This window comes from Miniopterus natalensis, chromosome 12 (genome assembly GCF_054644295.1).
Source record: "Miniopterus natalensis isolate mMinNat1 chromosome 12, mMinNat1.hap1, whole genome shotgun sequence".
Lineage (NCBI taxonomy): Eukaryota > Metazoa > Chordata > Mammalia > Chiroptera > Miniopteridae > Miniopterus > Miniopterus natalensis.
This window is the reverse complement of record NC_142092.1, coordinates 59,341,382-59,360,888: the sequence shown is the minus strand read 5'-3', so window position 1 is coordinate 59,360,888 and position 19,507 is coordinate 59,341,382. Positions and strand designations below refer to the sequence as shown.

General features: G+C 36.8%; 1 protein-coding gene across 1 annotated transcript in view; it reads left to right on the top strand.

Moving 5' to 3' along the window:
• Positions 1-19,507, top strand: part of CNTRL (centriolin) — a 71,335-nt gene that overhangs the window by 20,154 nt on the left and 31,674 nt on the right. Inside the window, exons 10-18 of the mRNA XM_087822847.1 lie at positions 435-544; positions 2,515-2,709; positions 6,925-7,078; positions 8,352-8,572; positions 9,735-9,911; positions 12,430-12,564; positions 16,426-16,571; positions 17,162-17,369; positions 17,875-18,054. Coding sequence (XP_087678973.1) covers positions 435-544; positions 2,515-2,709; positions 6,925-7,078; positions 8,352-8,572; positions 9,735-9,911; positions 12,430-12,564; positions 16,426-16,571; positions 17,162-17,369; positions 17,875-18,054 — 1,526 coding nt within the window. The remainder of the gene's footprint in view (positions 1-434; positions 545-2,514; positions 2,710-6,924; positions 7,079-8,351; positions 8,573-9,734; positions 9,912-12,429; positions 12,565-16,425; positions 16,572-17,161; positions 17,370-17,874; positions 18,055-19,507) is intronic.

The window sequence follows — 19,507 nt, the reverse complement described above, 5'->3', positions numbered from 1 at the left end:
GACTTTAGCTGAGAAAGACTGTTCAGTAGTGAATTTCTTGATATTGAGTCTCTGTAACAGAGGTTTTTAAAAATAGCTTGAGCCTAATTATAACATAGTGACATGTAAGTGCATATTTACCAATAAAGTCCTTATTCTCTCAAAAGAGTTCTTTAGTGTTGGGATTATCAAGTAAAGCCCTTTTATTTTAGGGATTTTACAAATTAAAGGATCAATTATAGTTCTGTAGCACATCATGAAACTATTCTTGAGATTAATAGGAAAACCATCATAAGAAATTACTTTTTATTTTTGTGATCTATAATTTAATATAATCTGTAATCTAGAATTTAACTGGGGGAGGAGGTTACTGTAAAGGGAAAAATCTGGTATGAATTTGAAAATTTAAGATTTTTCTCGTGTGTGTGTGTGTGTGCATGATTTTAAATTTGCAGCACAAACTCGACTATCAGAACTGCATGATGAAATAGAAAAGGCAGAACAACAAATTTTAAGAGCTACTGAGGAATTTAAACAACTGGAAGACGCTATAAAGCTTAAAAAAGTATGTAAAAGCAAAGCAGCAATGTTAAAAAGAAATGAAAAAATGAAATGTTTTCTCCCTTCATAACCATGTAAAACAATTCTTAAATTAGTGCTGCCTAATTAATTACAGAATAACAGATTTTAGAGTCAGGTACAGTTTTGGCATATCCAGTTACATTTTCCTTCTAATCATGATGACATCCTATTAGCATTTTTTTATAAAGTCTGTAGAAATAAATGATGATTTATGTAAAAAGATGTATTTGGTCTACTACTGTGAAAAAGCCACCTACATAACCCAGGGAAGTTGCTTCTTGATATAGATCCTAATTTAATTAAGCATTCCCTACCTTTAAGATCCTGGGATCTAGATTAAGAGCCAGAAGACATCTCTACTACACCATGAACATTATCAAACAAGCAGCAGAAATGTAAATGATATAAAATATAGTGCACAAAAAAAGATGGAAGTGATACACTCTCAGAAATTACAAAATGTGTCATGAAGAAGTAAGCAGCTCAAACTAATGATGTAATTGCATAGGGAGAAAATTCAAAAAAGGAAGTATTTGACATTTTAGTTTTTAAGTGTGTAAAAGGTTTCAGTTATTTGCAACTTTTAAAAACCTGTATTTCAAAATTATGATGGTAACTGCATTCATACCATAGTAGGTAGAACAAGTGTAAAGTTCTAAATTATAGATTCTTTTTAAAGACATATTGTTACTTTCAGATTATATAGTAACTAGAAATTGATTCATGTTTATTGGAAGCTTACTATAAATCAGTTGCCGACTGGGCCCTGAGTAAATGAATAAAACAGATATGTGTCCCTTCCTCATAGAAGTAGGCAATAAACAAGAAAAGTGGAAAATAAATATATAGTTAAACAACATAAGTGTAGTAGGAAAAAAAGTTAGGAGAGGCAATAAAAATGATATAATTTAAATTGTGGGGATCCACAAAGGCCTGTGTGAGGAGGTGATCATTTAGGCTGAGACCCAAAGGATGAGAGGGAGCCAGTGAGGCAGAATTAGGAGAAAGGTATTGCAGGTAGAGGTGATAGTGTGTGCAGAGACCTTCAAACTAAAGATTCCTCTGCAGAGTGAGGGGGAGTATAGTGGAAAATGAGGTTAAAGATCGTGCCAGGCTTCATAGGTCATTTAAGGGGTTTGAATTTTATTCTGAATATAATGGGAAGCCTTTGAAGGATTTTAGGTAGTAGAGTGGCTGATCCTATTTGTATTTTTATACAAGCACTCTGGCTACTGCAAGGAGTGAAATGGGGGAGGTGGAAAGAATGGAGATGTGTGCATCTGTTGGAGGCTATTTATACAGGCGAGAGATGGTAATGGCTTGAACTAGGAAGGTGATGGTGAGCTTAGAGAGAAAGCAGACTGATTCTAGATAAAATTTGGCCGTAAAACTGATTGATAGGTCTTAAAGATGGATTGAAAGTGGGAGATGAGGTGAAGGGAGCTAACAAGAATGATTTTAATTTATTAAATAAGAATGTTTTAAAATAGTACCTGCCAAAGTTTTATATAGCTAGATTGTAAAATGTAAATAATGGACATAATTTTTAAACAAAATGTGCTTGGAAAAAGTAGTTATTTTTAATGAGTAAATATAAATTTTTCATTATACTGTTAATTTGCTTGACATGCTAATAACAAGGGTAAGTACTGTATCAAGTTAGCTACCATTAATAATTTACATGTTGCTTATACTAGAGTGACAATTTCATTTTTACCTGCTATTAAATCATTAGTTTTCATAAACTCTTATAAAATAAGATTTTCTACATATAATAAGCATAAAAGTATAAGATAGAAATAGAATGCCTAGATAACTCCTGTATTTTACTCTTATTTTTAAAAAACTGATAAGAGTATAGACTACCTTTAAGTTGTAAAAGTTGTTTTCTTTAAATTTGTAATTCAGTGTTGCTATTCTCTGTTAATTGTGTGTTGGGGTGTGGGGGATTAGCTTTCAGGAGCAGAAAAAGACCTTCTTTTCAAGCAGTTGAGTGGTAGGATACAACTTCTAAATAAATTACGCCAGGAAGCCCTGGATCTAGAAATGCAGATGGAAAAGCAAAGGCAAGAAAATGCTGAAAAGCAGAAGGAGATCAAGGACCTGCAAATAGTCATAGATAGCTTGGATCCCAAAGACCCAAAACATGTAAGTGAATAAAGAGATTCTGGCTTATTCTATGGGGACTAGAATATCATTTTAGCTGCATATTATGTCTCATCATTTTTAGCCACAGAATCCTTTCTGAAATTATTTTTTCATTTGATGTCCAAATTTGAGTAATATATATTTATATATGTGTGTGTGTATAATGTGTTTTACATATGCATATATGTGTATGTACATATATTTATATATACATACATGTGTATATATTCACATACTTATATATAAAATAGGTGTATATATTCACATACTTATATATAAAAATATGTGTGTGTTTAAAACACACCCTAGGGTTTAAAGAACGTAGCTTTCAGTAAAATAAGGGATGAATAGTATTTTTTTTTTTTAACTGATTGAATTTCCTTATATTTTAAGTCAAGAGAAACCTGCTTCAAGGTGCTCTCTAAACCTCTTACCCTTTCTCTCTCTTTATCTTATTCTTTCTTAAGAGCTAGGTAGTGGGACAGAAGAGCAGGAGTGAGTGTAGAGTCCTTTTTCTACCCCTTCTTTAATCCTTTATGCAAATATTCCACTAAAGCTATTTGTTGTTTCATGTTGTGTTGTTTTGTCCTTAAAAAAGAAACATTTCTCTAAAGTATGTCTTCCTAAAATGTGTCCAGAGGTGGTCAGGTGGCCAGATGATGGAGTTAGGTTCTTGTCTCTTTCTATCTCTACCCTGAGAAGTCTCACTAATAATGGCTTATGTTTTAGCCAATATTTGTACAATAGAAATGAAAATATTTTCTGCATATTTTAATGGTATACTTTGAATAAAGGTTATTTTTAAAGAACTTTAAGGTCTCTGGATCAAGAGAAATTATATAATTTAACATGGTAAAGGCAATGCACTATAGTTGCTTTAAGTGTTTGACAAGTTTTTAATTATTCCTTTAAACATTTTAGTAAAATATCACAGATATTTTTTGCAGACCAGCTAATTTTGACAAAGGGTGACCTTATCATCATAGGCTTAAGGTCTTTTCTAACAAAAGCCTAAGACTTAGTATTAAAATTGAAACCAAAAGTAGTCTTATTTTAAGTAATTTTCAGTTCATGAAAAATTAGAGCTTTTAAGTAATGTGTGTAATATGGACAGTAGTATCTTACTTTATTGCATTTATTTGTTCAGAAGTCTACTACCCCATGTGAGGCCCCTGAGGACAGGAACTGTATCCCCAGGGGCCAGCCCTATGTTTATGCATGCTTGTATCAAGGAAGGTAGGAAGGAACCCGCTTATAGGCACTACCCAAGCCAGCTTCTTTGCTGCCCCTACCAGTTCTGTGATCTATGAGTCTAATTAGAACCTAGATTGTATGTGCCTTTCAACAAACAACTGTGATATTCCTGGCAGACAGGGAGTCTAATGTTCACTGTATTTATGTAAATAATTACATATTGGAAGGAGTTAAATGAGAAGTAGGAGTGACATCCAAGTTTTGAAGGTAGTTAAAATCAATAGTGTTAGTGGGGATGAAGTTTACAAACCAGATTTAAGCTTCCTTTTTGGTATTGTTAAAACTACTAAAGGTTAGTTCTTAAGGTTACAGCCTTAGTCTGAGCACCAGAGGATGTTTCTTTTTAATTTGTTCACCAGAGGGAGCATCTTTTTCTGATTTGCATAAAGTTGCCGTATTGGCTAGTTTTAGGCACCCAATTTTAGGCTACAAATATGAACATTTTAGCAAAAGGGAATCAGAGTAGGATCCCTGCATATATTTTTTACAGATATTGATAGATGTTTATTTAATTAACTTTTATTATCTAATTAGATGGGGTATCTTTCTGAATAGCAAATATAATTTAAAAGAAAAAGCTTGAGAGATTAGAAAATAGTATATGACTCTGAGATATGATGAAAAGCAAATATATTAAGTGCCAACAACGTCTTGCATAGTGCTGGTGAGGAACTTTAACACAGCATCCCTATGAGATTGGTGACATTTTTTTCAATTTGCAGAAGATAAGAATGTGATTTAGAAAAATTAAATGATTTCCCAAACTCACCCTTTTAGGAAGAAGGAGAGTCCATACTTATGCTACTATAGTGACCCTCTCCCACACAGGAATTAGAGGTCTAAAGAGATTAATTATTTTTAAAATTAGCTCAGAGCTGAGCCTAACTCAACATTTTCAACAAACATAAGCATTTAACTAGGTTTCAAAAGGAAAAGATATTATTTAAAAATCTTATTTTAGTTATAAAAAAATGGTCATAGCTAGAAGCACATATATCACAGGAGCAAATAATAAAGGAGGGTTTATATCGCTTTTCCCTACATGGCAATGCCCTGTGGAAGCACAAGGTTACTGTTCTCTGTGGGGTTTAGCCTGTAGTAATCTTTTAGAAAGGGTGCGCGTGATTGGCGCTGGGGAGCTTCCTGTGCTGTGGGGCCGACCGAGGCTGCTCGTGATTGGGCCACTGGGCTGCCGCTCACTCGCAGCCGGGAATGTGGTTTGAAGACCTGGGAAGTTACAGAGGCTTGGAGGCGCTTACAGAAATGTGGCTGTCAGAGAGGGAAGTGCCCATAAATTTGAAGACATTAGAAAGCGTTCCGCCCACAATTTCCTTGTCCTCAACGGCTCAGTTTTAACAGGACAAATTCTAAGTTAAGGTAGGATCATTTTCTCTCTCTCTGCAAAGGGCTTAAAAGGAGGAGGAGTCAGATGTAAGTTCCTGGTTTTACAATAATTCTTTTGTGAGCTCCACGGTACTGAAAATCGCAGAAATCTACTTTTGCTCCCATGTATTTAATGCAAATCATGGACATATTGAACCAATTTTTTTGTCCTGCATGTAAAGAGATTTCAGTGAAATTTTTAATGGTGAATTTTAAAGATTTATTCATAGAGCTATGAATGCAGGAGTTTTTAGGATTGTTAAAAAATTCTTTCTTGAGCCATAAAAATCCTAAATTTACTTAGAATTTAAGCCAAACTTGCAGTTACCTTTTCAGAAAGATTTCAGATGGATATTTTGGGAATGTAGGGAGAAGAAGAATTTTGAAAATTTCATCAAGTTTTACCTGTAATGAATTTAAAATCTTTTGATAAAGCTGCCATTCATTTCTTCTTTGTCTTTGGAGGCAACAAACTTCTAAAATTGAAAATGTTCTTTTTTTTAATTAATTGGGTCGTGGAGTTTGTTGTTTAGACTGTAATAAAGTTCTTCCTTCTGATAATTTATTCTGTTCTCTGTTGGGGGAGGAGGCAAACTAGAGCCTGTGAGGGTGTGAGTGAGTGAGAGGGCAGAGATTCTCTGAGGAATTATTTTTTTCCATGTGAACAGTCTCCAGATGACCTGGGCAAGTCATTTGATGAATCTGAGACTCAGTTTTCTCATGTGTAAAAGGAAGAGTTAGACTACTTCCTGGTTGTCATCCCCACTCACCCCCAGCACACCTGAGAAATACAATCCAGTCTTTCCAGTTACCAGTAGAGCTATGCCTAGAGCTATGCCTGTCAGAGTGTGAGAGGGGGTGTGGGTGCAAAAGCTGTTTTCCACCAGGCGCATATGTAGTTAGTAGAGGAGTGTGTCTCCATAGGGTGGCCCTCCACCTTGAGAATCACTGGGCTAAATGGTCTTTGAGATCCCTCTCAGTGCCCAGTTTATTGAACCTAAAAACAAAATGTTTCGTTGTATAAAGAATAGAAATTAAACTTGAATTTCAAGCAAGTTTTCATTTCATGTTTCCATTATCCTATAAGAAACCTTTTTTAAAAGTACATATAATGTTTTTTTATTAAAGCAGTATCACATGTTTATTATAAACAATATTTAGCATAAAAACTCATAAAAAAAGAAAAAAAATCTCCTGTAATATTTCCACCCAGATATAATCCTTATTAACATTTGGAATATATTCTTTTTCTATATGTATATGTAATCAATTAACTTTTTGGAAACATTTTTAAAGAGACATGTTTTAATGCAGTTTAACAAACTCTGAACTTGGCTATATACCTACTAGCTGTGCCCTTGAAAAAATCATTTAACCCCTTTTATACACAATTTGCTCACCTATAAAGTGGGGATGTTTCCCACATTAAGTCATCATGAGGTTTAAATGAAAACTACTCATGTGAAAACACAGGACCTGATACACAATAGATGCAAATTGTTACATTTTATTTTCCAGTCTTCCTTTAGAAATGTTAAAGATTATTATTTTTTAAAGAATTTTTTTTTTTCAATTCAGTGCCATGTGAAGGCTCAGAAAAGGGGTAACGAACAACAGCTTGACATTATGAACAAGCAGTACAAACAACTTGAAAGCCGTTTGGATGAGATACTTTCTAGAATTGCTAAAGAAACTGAAGAGATTAAGGACCTTGAACAACAGCTTACTGAAGGTGAGAATTTTAGTTGATTTAAGAGTAAATCAGTTTCAGTATTAATAAAAACAAAGAGCACCCAGATAGGCGTTAATCCAGATATTAGCTGAATATGCTTCAGCTGTTTGTACTATTTGATAGGGAAATGTTGACACAATACCCAAAAGTGTGTAATAAAATTAAAAATTTTTAATTTAAATTTATTGTGTTGATGTCCTAGTGAGTCAGGTCATTGCAGTCAGTAGTCAGGAAGTCAGTTACATGATCATGATAAACTTTGCCATATGATTGTCTTCTTACGGGGTGAGGAATGTCCAGCCCACGGGCCATATGGCCTGTGAAATCATTTGGTCTGGCCCTGCCAAGGCAACTGTAGGTGGGACTCAAAATTCAATAAATTCAATTAAATATTTGACCAAATATAGCAGACTAATTTTTAAGGTGATAATTTTGTATGGCCCTCGAACAATGTTATAAATATCCAAGTGGCCCTTGGCAGAAAAAAGGTTCCCAAGCCCTGTTCTATGGCATAAAATCCTTTCAGGAGCAAAGAGCCTATTGCCATCAGGGCATTCAGTGTCTAGTTATAAGGGGAGTGCAGGAAGAATTTTAGGGTCTGCTTTTGCAGTGCAGATTTAAACTGTGACATTGTCGTAATCGTGGAGGGGGAGGATGAAAGGTGGTAGTGCTGAGAGCCTTCGCTCCGCAAGAGATCTCAGTCCCTGTTTTGCTGTTATCAGCTGTGTGACCTGGGACAAGTTATTTCTATCTCAGTCATTAGTTGTTGGGGAGATTAAATGAGATAGTATTCATAAAGTGCTTGTCACTTAGTAGGTCCCTCATGTATGGCTGGTTTGTTGTTTTTTTGTTTTTTGTCTTCAGGTTTCATGTTTATGTCCCTAGTCTTGGATTAGTCTTGTTTGTTGAGTGGTTTTGTTTTGTGTAACTAGCAGCAAGAACTTAGTTTTTGTGTACATTTTTCATTTTATTTGGAAATTACTGCTTTAAACTTTTTGCAGCAAGAATTAGCATTTTATAAGCAATTTTTTGTTGTATGCTTGCTCAATATTCCTGTACTATGGATAATAGGGGAAAAACTACCATTATGTCTTGAAAAAGAAAAATAAGGTAGTAGGAAATAATTGAAAACTTAGACTTTCATTCTTAGCTGGTAACAAATAACTAAGGGAACATAAGCATGACACCTGAAGACAAGACGAAATGCAGTATTATTTATATATCTTGAAAGCATTTTCTTATATACATTTTACCTTCCCTTATTTCATCTTAGGCCAGATAGCAGCAAATGAAGCCCTGAAGAAGGATTTAGAAGGTGTCATCAGTGGGTTGCAAGAATATCTGGAGACTGTCAAAGGCCAAGCAACTCAAGCTCAGAATGAGTGCAGAAAGCTACAGGATGAGAAAGAGACATTGCTACAGAGACTGACTGAGGTTGAGCAGGAGAGGGACCAACTGGAAATAGTTGCCATAGATGCAGAAAATATGAGGAAGGTATGATTTGGTTTTTTGCCTGTTTTCCCTAGCCTCAGAAGTAGATGATGTCCAAATTCAGTAAGTTAGCCAAGTTAGCAGCAATGCAGTTATAAGTGGCAAAAAGTATTAGTAGCTATTTAGTCTTGTTTTTTCCTTTAGTTGTGATACACTTGGAATCATTATTTTTCTTTTACTAAGGATAGAAGGTTATTTTAGCTGAATTTCTATTCCTGAAAGATATTATCAAATAACTCTAAAGAATACAAAATTATAGCTATTATAAATGTGGTATTAAATGTTCATATTTTCTTATTTGTATCCCAAAATTAAGTACAATTTTTCTTATTCTTGTTATTACTTCATAATTTTAACATTATTTTATAGATAAGACAGTGTTGTACCCTTTTGTACCTGATTTGTTGCCATTTATTAGGAGACTTCACTTACTCTGCTTTAATCCAGAATAGTTTGATTTAATTCTTTAAGATCCCAAATAAAAAGATGCAAGCTGTAATATTTAATTATAAAAAACCAATGGGCTAAAATGACTTAGAACTGAGTTATGCTAATAAGTATGTACTTGTATTCTTGTTAGCACTCATTTAAGTTCCTCTATCCTTGATATTAGAGAGTGCTTGTCCCGTTTTGCTCTTCTGATAAGTGAACATACTGTGGTTTAATAGAAAGAGTGTGGGCTTTGGAGTCAGAAATCTCAGTTCATATTCTGACTGTATCTTTTTTTAATTACACAGCCCCATGCCCCTTAAGTGTTCATTCTCCAGTTCTTTGTCTCTTAAATGGGAATAATATCTTGTCTCACACAGTAATTATGAAGATGAAATGAAACAATGAATGTAAAAACATTTATTCCAATGTCTGATAGAAAATAGGTTTTAAGTTTTATTCTCCTTTTTCCTTCTTACCTGTTCAGGCACATTTAAAGTGTCACTCTTTGGGAAACATGTTGGTAGCTTACTGATTTTTCTGATTACATTTAGTCAGGGTTTTGCTTTCCAGCCTGGATATGCACTGCCTGTGGCTTCATGATATTGCTAATGAACACTTTCTGTGCCAGGCTGGTCAGCATTTGGTTTACTATGCTCAAGTTACTTAATGATTTGCTGATGCTTAAGCAGCACAGTGGTAGTTTTGTAGTTAAACATACCCTAAATCCCTTTAGGAGCTTGCAGAGCTAGAAAGTGCCCTCCAGGAGCAGCATGAGGTGAATGCATCCCTGCAGCAGACCCAGGGAGATCTCAGTGCCTATGAGGCTGAACTAGAGGGTCAGCTGAAAATACGTGATGCTGAAACCAACCAGCTCAAGGAAGACTTGGAAAAACTAACAAGGCTCAGCCAGGTAAGTAAGAACATAAAGCCATCTAGAAGCCAAGTAGCCTGTGACCTTAACATACCAGTCTTCCTTTAATGTAGTGTAAGATTAAATACTTTTTAATATAATGTATGTGGAGTGATGAGAAGAGCACATTTTTGGAGTCAGACATTCTGAGTTCAAATACTGCCTGTGTGAACAAGTATAAATCACTTCATGGCTCTGAGTCTCTGACAAATGCGTCCTCATCTGTAAAATGGGTTATGATGGGGATAAGGGAGAATATGAGCTTGAAAGCTCCCAGCATTTGGTATTCAGCAAATTCTAGGTTGTTTGTTTTGTTTTTAAATATATCTTTATTGATTTCAGAGAGGAACGGAGAGGGAGAGAAATAGAAACATCATTGAGGAGAGAGAGTAATTGATTGGCTGCCTCCTGAACGCCCCCTGCTGAGGATTGAGCCCGAAACCCAGGCGTGTGTCCTGACCGGGAATCAAACTTCGATCTCCTGGATCCTAGGTCGATGCTTAACTGCTGAGCCATGCCTGGCCGGGCAATAAATTCTAGTTTTTCTCAAAACAGCTTGAGACCTCTTTTAAGTTGATGTTAAATTTTATTTTGATACTTAGTATTTTGGTTGGATGAAATATCCACTCATTTAAATTATATTTGCAAATTAGAAAGGGATAGGGTTCTGTCGCTGGGAGAGGGGTAGTCAGGGAAGACTACCTTACACAAATGATGTTTCAGCCAAGACTTGAAGGATGAGTAGAATTTGGCCTTGTATAGGGAGTGAAGTGAAAGTGGTAAGGGGTAAAAAGGGTAAGTTTGTAGACTTAAAGGCAAAGAGAAAGAGCATAGTGCATTTAAAGTGCTGAAAGTATGCCTCCAGTATCCCAGGAACAAGGAGAGGAGTAGGGAAAGAGGGTGAGAGATAAAGGCAAAGAGGCCATCAGAGGCCAGTTATAGTATATTCTTTATCAGATCAAAAATACAGTTTTGTTTAGCACCTAGTCAAATGGGCTGCATCTTCCTCCAGGCTGTTCACCCTGACTTTTCCCTGTCTGCCTGCTAAAAACCTGGGTTCAGGATTCTGCTTTGGTTTTTTGATAACCTTGTGCTTGATCAAAGTATTTTATCATGTGTCTAGTAATCATTTGTGTACACTGTCCATCTCTCCCCGCTAGACTCAGCATAATGAATGCCCAGGTTATGTGTCTGTTTCTGTTTTCTCAGTGGCTGGAACATGAGGAGGGTCAGTATATCCTTATTGAATGAAAGTGAAATAAAATAAGATAGTTTGAATCCCAGGAATTAATGTAAAATAGCATTTAGATGATTAGAAAAGGAAAAAATAGGTCCAACTTATTATAGTAATTACTTTGTATTTCTTTACTTATGAGGTATCAAGTTACCACACTAGCCAGTTGTCAAGATTATATTTTTTAAGAGCACCAAGTTTTACAAAACTATAGTTGATAACAACGTTGGGGGGAAAACTACAGCAATATGATCAGAGTGTAGAAAATAGAAGATTGGGGAAAACAATTAAAATAACAGTAAATACCTATTTTTAAATAATAGTAAATAAAATTTCTAGATGGTATCTGCTTTCAAATCAAATTTTTTTTTTTTTAAGTTTTAAGCCAGCCCTTAGCCTGAAATCTGTTGTCCTTTGTACTCCCGTTGTCCTTTATTTTTTTTCCTCATAAGTCTTGACAAAAATATAACACTCTGGCCTTTTTACAAGTTCACTTGGTATTGAAGGGGACACTTGCTTCTTTGGCATTAGGACTACCAGGATTGGTTTTCAAATCACACATTGATGGTATGGAACATAACAGATCTCTCTTTGATCTACAGGTCTTGATTGATGTACTTTGGTTATATGAAATCACTTGTGGAGTTTATTAAATGCAGATTCCTGGGCCCCACCCTAGACATTCTGGTCCATCAAGTCTGAGAAGAGTCTAGGCTTATGTATTTTTTTTAGAGGGGGAGGGAGGGAGAGAGAGAGAGGGAGAGAGATTGAGATTGGTTTGCTGTTCCACTTACGTATACATTTCATTGGTTGATTTTTCTATGTGCCCTGATGGGAGATCGAACCAGTAGCCTTGGTGTATTGGGATGACTCTCCAACCAACTGAGCTTCCCGGCCAAGGCAGGCCTGATGCATTTTTAACAGGCACAGCAAGTGATTTTGATGCAGGTATTTGAGGACCACAGTTTGAGAAATATTGGCCTAAGGGAAAGGAAAGCAGTAATTGTTGGATCACTCACAGAGCCTTTGAAGGGAGGTACTGGGGCCCACCCCCAGAGATTCTGATTTTGATACTTAATCTCCTTTAAGTATTACTAGTTTAAGCAGGCATGTGAAAAAAAATTTCCTTGGACCTTTAAATTTGGGAGTACAAATATAAAATTGAGTTGTTATAAAACCATAACTAGCAAGGGACTGCATGTGTATGTAAATTTCTTTTTGCCTTTTTAGATAATAAATTCTTGCTGTTTTGTGTTTTCATGTCCTTGCTTCCTGTGGCAATAGTTAGAACAATTAGCCCTTCAAGCAGAACTTGAGAAAGAGAAGCAAGCCCTCCAGAATGCCCTCGGAAAAGCCCAGTCCTCAGAGGAAAAGGCCCAAGAAAATAGTGAGCTCCGCGTGCAACTTAAACAGCTGCAGGTAGAGACTTGTTGGTTCAGAATGTATTCTTACACTGGACACTCACAATGTTGACATCTTTAGTCAGCAACTTAACAACCTGCTCTAACGTGTAAGCAACTTGAATTATTAGAAAAAAGGAACTCTGAGTGGGTCAGTACCAGAGCCTCTGTTCCCTTGTGAGCCCATTGTTTTAAAATTATTAATATGTTTATCCTTCATGTTGTTATGCTGGTGCAACTTCTCCTAGAAGCAGATTTGTCACCAGACTGAGCTAAAGTTATCAGATTAGTTCCTTCTTTTTCCACTGAAATATCTATCCAGAAATTTAACTAGAATGGGCTGCAGTAGAACTAATTAACTATCAACAGTTTTTACCGTCCCTGTGTCACAAAGGGTGCTATTTAAAATGCAGTCATTTTACATTGGTAGGGGTTTTCTTTGGTCAAATATTTTTATAGCTATTGTCACAATAATGTGACCAACTGCAGGAGAAGCAAGTGGACAGGATTTTCCAGATAATTAAACTCTCTCAAAGAGGACAGATGCCTGAACAAACAAGTACCTGAGTCAATACTCAGTTTCCAAATCTATTAGGTCAGGGGTCACTTGGCTGACTGGGGTGGCAACTGTTACACTTCACCAGAACTAAAAGGGCAGACTTGCTCTGGTTTGGGGCTAAGCTCACCCAGATTCTCTCTCTTTCTCCAACACCTTGAATATTTTTTCCTCAAAGTTTAAGGAAATTTAAAAACCTACAATTTACTGTGTACTGCTGTCAGTTCAACTTCTGAAGCAAGTATAAAAGATATACATGTTTTCTACTTTTGTGTGAGTTGTGTGTGTGTTGGGTATTCATTGGATGATGATTATTTTATTTTTTTGGTTAATCCCCACCTGAGGATATTTTTTCCATTGATTTTTTTTTTTTTAATTTTAAATGTTTATTTTTGTTTAAAATATTACAGATGTCCCTTTTTCTCCCCAGTAACCCGTTCCACCCCGTCCCACCTTCCTCCCCAGTCCCTCTCCCCACCATTGTCCATGTCCTTGGGTTGTGCATATCTGCAAATAAATTCTTTGGTTACTCTCTCCCCCTCCTCCCACCCACCCTCCTCCATCCCTCTGACATTCGTTAGTCTCATCTATGCTTCCATGTCATTGAATCTATTCTGTTCATCAGTTTATTAAGGTCTTTAGATTCCACGTATAAGCGAGATCATGTGATGTTTGTCTTTTCTCTGCCTGGCTTATTTCACTTAGCATAATTTTCTCAGGTCCATCCATACTGTCCCAAAGGGTATGAGATTCTTCTTCTTTACAGCTGCGTAGTATTCCACAGTGTAAATGTCCCACAGCTTTTTTACCCACTCATCTACTGATGGGCACTTGGGCTGTTTCCAAATCTTAGCTATTGTAAACTATGCTGCTATGAACATCGGAGTACATATATTCTTTTAGAGAGGGAGGGAGGGGCTAGAGAGAGAGGAAGAGAAAAAGAAGGAGAGAAAGGGAGAGAGAGAGAAACATCGATGGATATGAGAGACACATCAATTGGTTGCCTCCCTTATACACCCTGACCAGGACCAGGGATTGAACCTGCAACCCAGGTACGTGCTCTTGACCGGTAACCAAACCCGAGACTCTTTGGTGCTGGGGCTAACACTCTAACCACAGAGCTACACAGGCCAGGGCAGATTATTATTTTTTACTATGGAAAATTTCAAATAATCACAAAAACAGAGAGAATAGTCTTATGACCTTTTATTGACCCAGCTTTAACAATTATCAGCATTCTGCCATTCTGTTTCAGTTAGTCCACTTAAAAAAAAAAAGTTTTAATATGTTTTTATTGATTTCAGAGAGAGGAAGGGAGAGGAGGAGAGAGATAGAAACATCAATGATGAGAGTCATTCATTGGCTGCCTCCTGTGCTCCCTACTGGGGATCAAGTCTGAAACCTAGGCATGTGCCCTATCCAGGATCAAACCGTGACCTCCTGGTTCATAGGCTGATGCTTAACCACTGAGCCATGCTGGCTGGGCAGTCCACTTTTTTTTTTTTTTCTGGAATATTTTAAGGAAAATCTCATACATCTTTATTGCACTCATAAATACTTCAGTACACATCTCTTAAAGGAAAGGCCAAAAATCTATTCTTTGGGGGCCTTCTCCAAAGTAGAAACTGAAGTCAGCTTTCAGAATGCTGACCTGTGCTGTGAGACTATCTTAGAACTCAGTCCTCTGATTATTTAGCCTACTAACCTACTACAGAGTTCTAATTAAATTCCTCATTTGTCTTTGTCAGAAATCATTTAGTTGCAGTGTATTGAAACCTACTAACAGTACCTCAAAAAAGGAGACAGCTTGCCAGGAACCATAGCTGCTCTAGAAATCTTTCTGAGGCTTCACAGCCCTCTTATTTCTCCTCAGTCTGTTTGGGCATTATCTGTAGTCCAGCATGGATTCCAGCCCTGAGCTGACATATCTTTACAGGTCCAGCTCCTAAACAGACTTGCTGTACTAGATCTTGGTTCAGTTTTTGGAGGGAGTGAGAACTGTTTTTCAGTGGATTGGTAGACCTTGGGTGAGATCACCTGCAGCCGGATTAGACAATAATATAAATATTGCCACCACAGGGCATTAGGCAGGACAGTTTACAGATAGGATGACTGTAGATGGGACAGATACTTAACACGTTCATTGCAATTCTAAATTTTCTATTTTAGTTCAAAATGTTACACTGAATTTGAAGTAAATTAATCACTCAGATAAGTGTTCAGGGGAATTCAGTTAGTAGCTTGGAATACAGAACTATTTTTCTTTACAATTCAGCGAAATATTAGCAGTTTCCTTTTACTTGAGAGAGCCATTGTCTGAATTTAATTCTGACGTTTAGATGTGTGTGTTTGTTAGTAGTGAAAATATGCTGCTATATTACAAATACTTCCTCAGAGAATTATAAGCTATTACATACAAGCTTCAGTATTAGATGTTCCATTTTTCAGTTGATTGACAGATGGATCTGAGTATTATGGGAAAGTGTTTTTTTAACTTTGAATTATGAGTATTCTCAGGCATATACAGAAATAGAATACTAAAATGAATCCTCATGTATATACCACCTATCTTCAACAATTATGGCCAGTCTTATTTCATTTATAATGCCCTCCACACTCTGCCCCTCACACCTATTCACACAGTGATTTTGAAGTAAACCCAAGACATCTTATTTTATCTGTAAATACTGTATTATTGTATGTATCTCTAAAAAATAAGGGCTTTAGAAAAGCACAAACATGGATACTGTTGTTATATGTAAAATTATAATAATCCCCAGTATCATTCAATACCTTATTAGTATTCAAATTATCTCATACATTTTTAAAAAGTGTTTTGTTGGAATTGGGATCCAAATAGGGTGCATATGTTGCATTGGCTGGCTTGATTCTCAAGTCTCTTGTAGTCTATACATTTCCTCTTTTTGTTCTTCGTTATGTGTTAAAGAAAACTAGGTCTTTGTCCTGTAGAGTTTTCCATATTCTAGATTTTTGCTATTTGTGTCCCCATGGTATTGATTATGTCACATATGGGAGGTTATTTAGATTCAAGTTAGTTTTTGGCAAGAAGACATTCATAGGTAGTGTTCATAGGAACTTCTTTTTGCAACACATCAGGTAACATCATAATGCCTGGTTGTGTCTTTTGTGACTTTAGATCAGTAGATTCAGATATTGTCAGCCCAAGTGGAAAGGGTTTAAAAAGTTAGAAGAGGGTGTTGACTAAAACTATCACATGACAAGTAATACAGGCTGTATATGTGTATGTGGATCTATTTTTAATTTTGTTTTACTTTTACCTCCCAATTTTACTCCTCTTCGTAGGATGACAATAACCTATTAAAACAGCAACTTAAAGATTTCCAGAATCACCTGAACCATGTGGTTGATGGTTTAATTCGTCCAGAAGATGTGGCAGCTCGTGTGGATGAGCTACGGAGAAAACTGAAATCAGGAGCTGGGGAAATGAGGTAATGGAAAATCAAGACCTCCAAGTATACAGTGGGCCAAGTTGTGAGGGTCAGTGATGAACTCACCTTTCCAAGTACTGAAAATGGCTGAGTTCTTTTGTAAGGTTTCCCCCTATCATGTTTCCATAGTTGAGACACAAGATTGCTTAATTTAAATTCTCTATCACTGATTTTTTTTTCTTACATTAAATCTTTTATACTTTTTGGTATTATTTAATTTAAAAACATAAAGGTTTTAAGAGTAACTTTCTAAGAAGTTCATTGTATATGGTTAGAAAGTAGAGACAGACACATTATGCATTTTAAATATTAAACAAATATCAAAAGAAAACAGGCTAATTTAAGTATATGAAATGGACATTTATTCTCTGAGCATACATTGTTAGCCTGTATTTTCAAAGTGACTCAGAGTCATTTGATAAAACAATGGTTTGAACTTAGGAGATGTTCAGTAAGTTGCAATGGATTGATGCTGGTCCCATTCCATACAGCTCTTTTTACGCCTGCGTTAATGTTACCAGCATGTTTGTACCCAGCATCTAGCATCAAAATAAAATATCATATATATTATCTTTTTTCCCCCTTACCAGAATCCATAATCCTTCAGATGTCTTAGGGAAAAGTCTTGCTGATTTGCAGAAACAATTCAGTGAAATCCTTGCATGCTCCCAGTGGGAAAGAGAGGAAGCACAAGTGAGAGAGAGAAAACTCCAAGAAGAAATGGCTCTGCAACAAGAGAAACTGGCAAATGGACAAGAAGAGTTCAGGCAGGCCTGTGAGAGAGCCCTGGAAGCTAGAGTAAGAAAAGGGCAAAAGGCAGCTGGAGGGAAGTGTTTGGCAAATATTCATGGTGTTTTTCCTCAGCAAACTACAGTGCTCCTTTTCTCATGTAAATACAGTATAAATGTTGTTATTTTCACTCATAACGAGTGAAGCTGGGTTGTGACTAAATTCAGCTGCTGAGTATGGCTACTGATGTCAAAGTCAGCTTCTTTGTGACTCTGTGTTTTCCTTGTCCTGGAAGCAGGGGAGATGTGTATCTTAACCTCAGGTAAATAATGCCACATTGCTGGAGTATAACATGGTGCCAGTATCTGATTTTTCTTGATGTAATTATTTTAATGAGACAAACATTAAAATGGATCCTAGAAAATGTTTAAGAGAAAATCATCCCCAGGAACTCTGAGTACAAAATTTCATTACACTCTTTAGTAAAATGAAATATAGTTCTCTAAAAAGTTTTGATTTTGCTCAAAACGTATTTTGCTTAAAAATCATATTTTAAATTCCCATTTCCTCACAGATTAATTTGGATAAGAGGCAACATGAAGCAAGGATCCAGCAATTGGAGAATGAAATTCACTATTTGCAAGAAAATCTAAAAAGTATGGAGGAAATCCAAGGCCTTACAGATCTCCAACTTCAGGAAGCTGATGAGGAGAAGGAGAGAATTCTGGCCCAGCTCCAAGAGTTAGAGAAAAAGGTGGGGAAGACTAGGAAAGTGAGACGCTTGAGTCCCTGCTGTTTGGGCCTGCCCCCAGCCATCAGGCCAGCTGAGAAGGGGTGTGATCCACAGTCGCCTCTGGCTGTATTGCTCGCCCAGAGGTGAACCTGGCCTAAGAGAAACCTGCATGCATATCACCAAATCAAGGGCCTGAGACAAGGGTGCCATGATAGATACAAAGAGAACTGGGACTGTAAGGAGTGACTTTAGTAGAGCTGGTTAAATGGAAATTAAATGCTATTGGGATGAGTTTCCCACCCCTCCTTCAAAACTCCTTGCTCAATTAGACACATCTGTGGGAAATTACTTCTAAACTCCTCATCTTTCTAACACCCTGGCCTCTGTTTGAACTTCTCAATCCCACCTACCTACTCCCATTGTCAGATCCTAGACCTTGCCCAAATTGCGCCCACCCCTTTTGAAATCACAAACTGAAGTGTCACATTCTGATTGTAACTCTTACCTGACCAGCACCCCCATGCTGACCATTTTGCAACCTTATTGAGTATTTCAGTACACTAGCCCTACCTTTTCTGTTTGTTAAGCCTTTCTGTCTTTATTTTCCTCCTTGTCCAAGTTAAATTACATAGTCCCTTGCCCTTTTCTCCTGTCTTACTTCTCTGACAAAACTGTAGCTATTTGCTTTCTTTGGGCTTGCAGACATGCCAAGTATTCCTGTAGGGAAAAAAGCACCCTTCTGGGCATAGTGGTATCACTGTAAACTCTTGGTCCCCAGCCTCAAAGGGAAAACTTGTCCCTTTTCTCTAGTAAGCTCATTCTCTCGTACCCTATTGTTTCTTGTCTTCTCACTCCTCACACCTACCCTCTCCCTTCTCCCAGCCTCAATGATGACTTGATTCATACTTCACTGAGAACCCATCAGTCTCCAAGTCTTATTGAGCCTGCTTCCAGAATATATCTGGAATATATATATGTACTTTGTTCTTTTCCAATGCCACCACCCTCATCCAGCCACCATCTCTCCTCTGTACAACTGCTGTGACCACCTGACCCTGCTCCACAGAGCAGCCAACATGTTCTTTCAGAATATGAATTGGCTCTTGTCAGTTCCATCTGTGTCTCCCCCCATCTCTAGTAGCTTCTGTTTTTAGTATAAAGACCAAAATTCTTACACTTATGAGGTCCTGCATGATTGCCTTTGTTTAGTTGTCTCCTTTTCTCACTACACTCCTTTCAGTTAATCAAAAATACCAAGTTCTATCTTCCCTCCTGGTGTTCGCACATGCCATTCCCTCACCTGGCCTGTGTTCTTCCACTATTTTCCCTGACTGCCACCTTCCCACCAATGTAGGTCTCCCCTGCTGTTCTCTCAAATAGTACCCTCTTCTGTCCCTTGGTAGCACTAATCACATTTTCAGTTATACAATTTGTGTATTTATTTAATATGTCTCTCCTAAATCCTTGAGGGCAG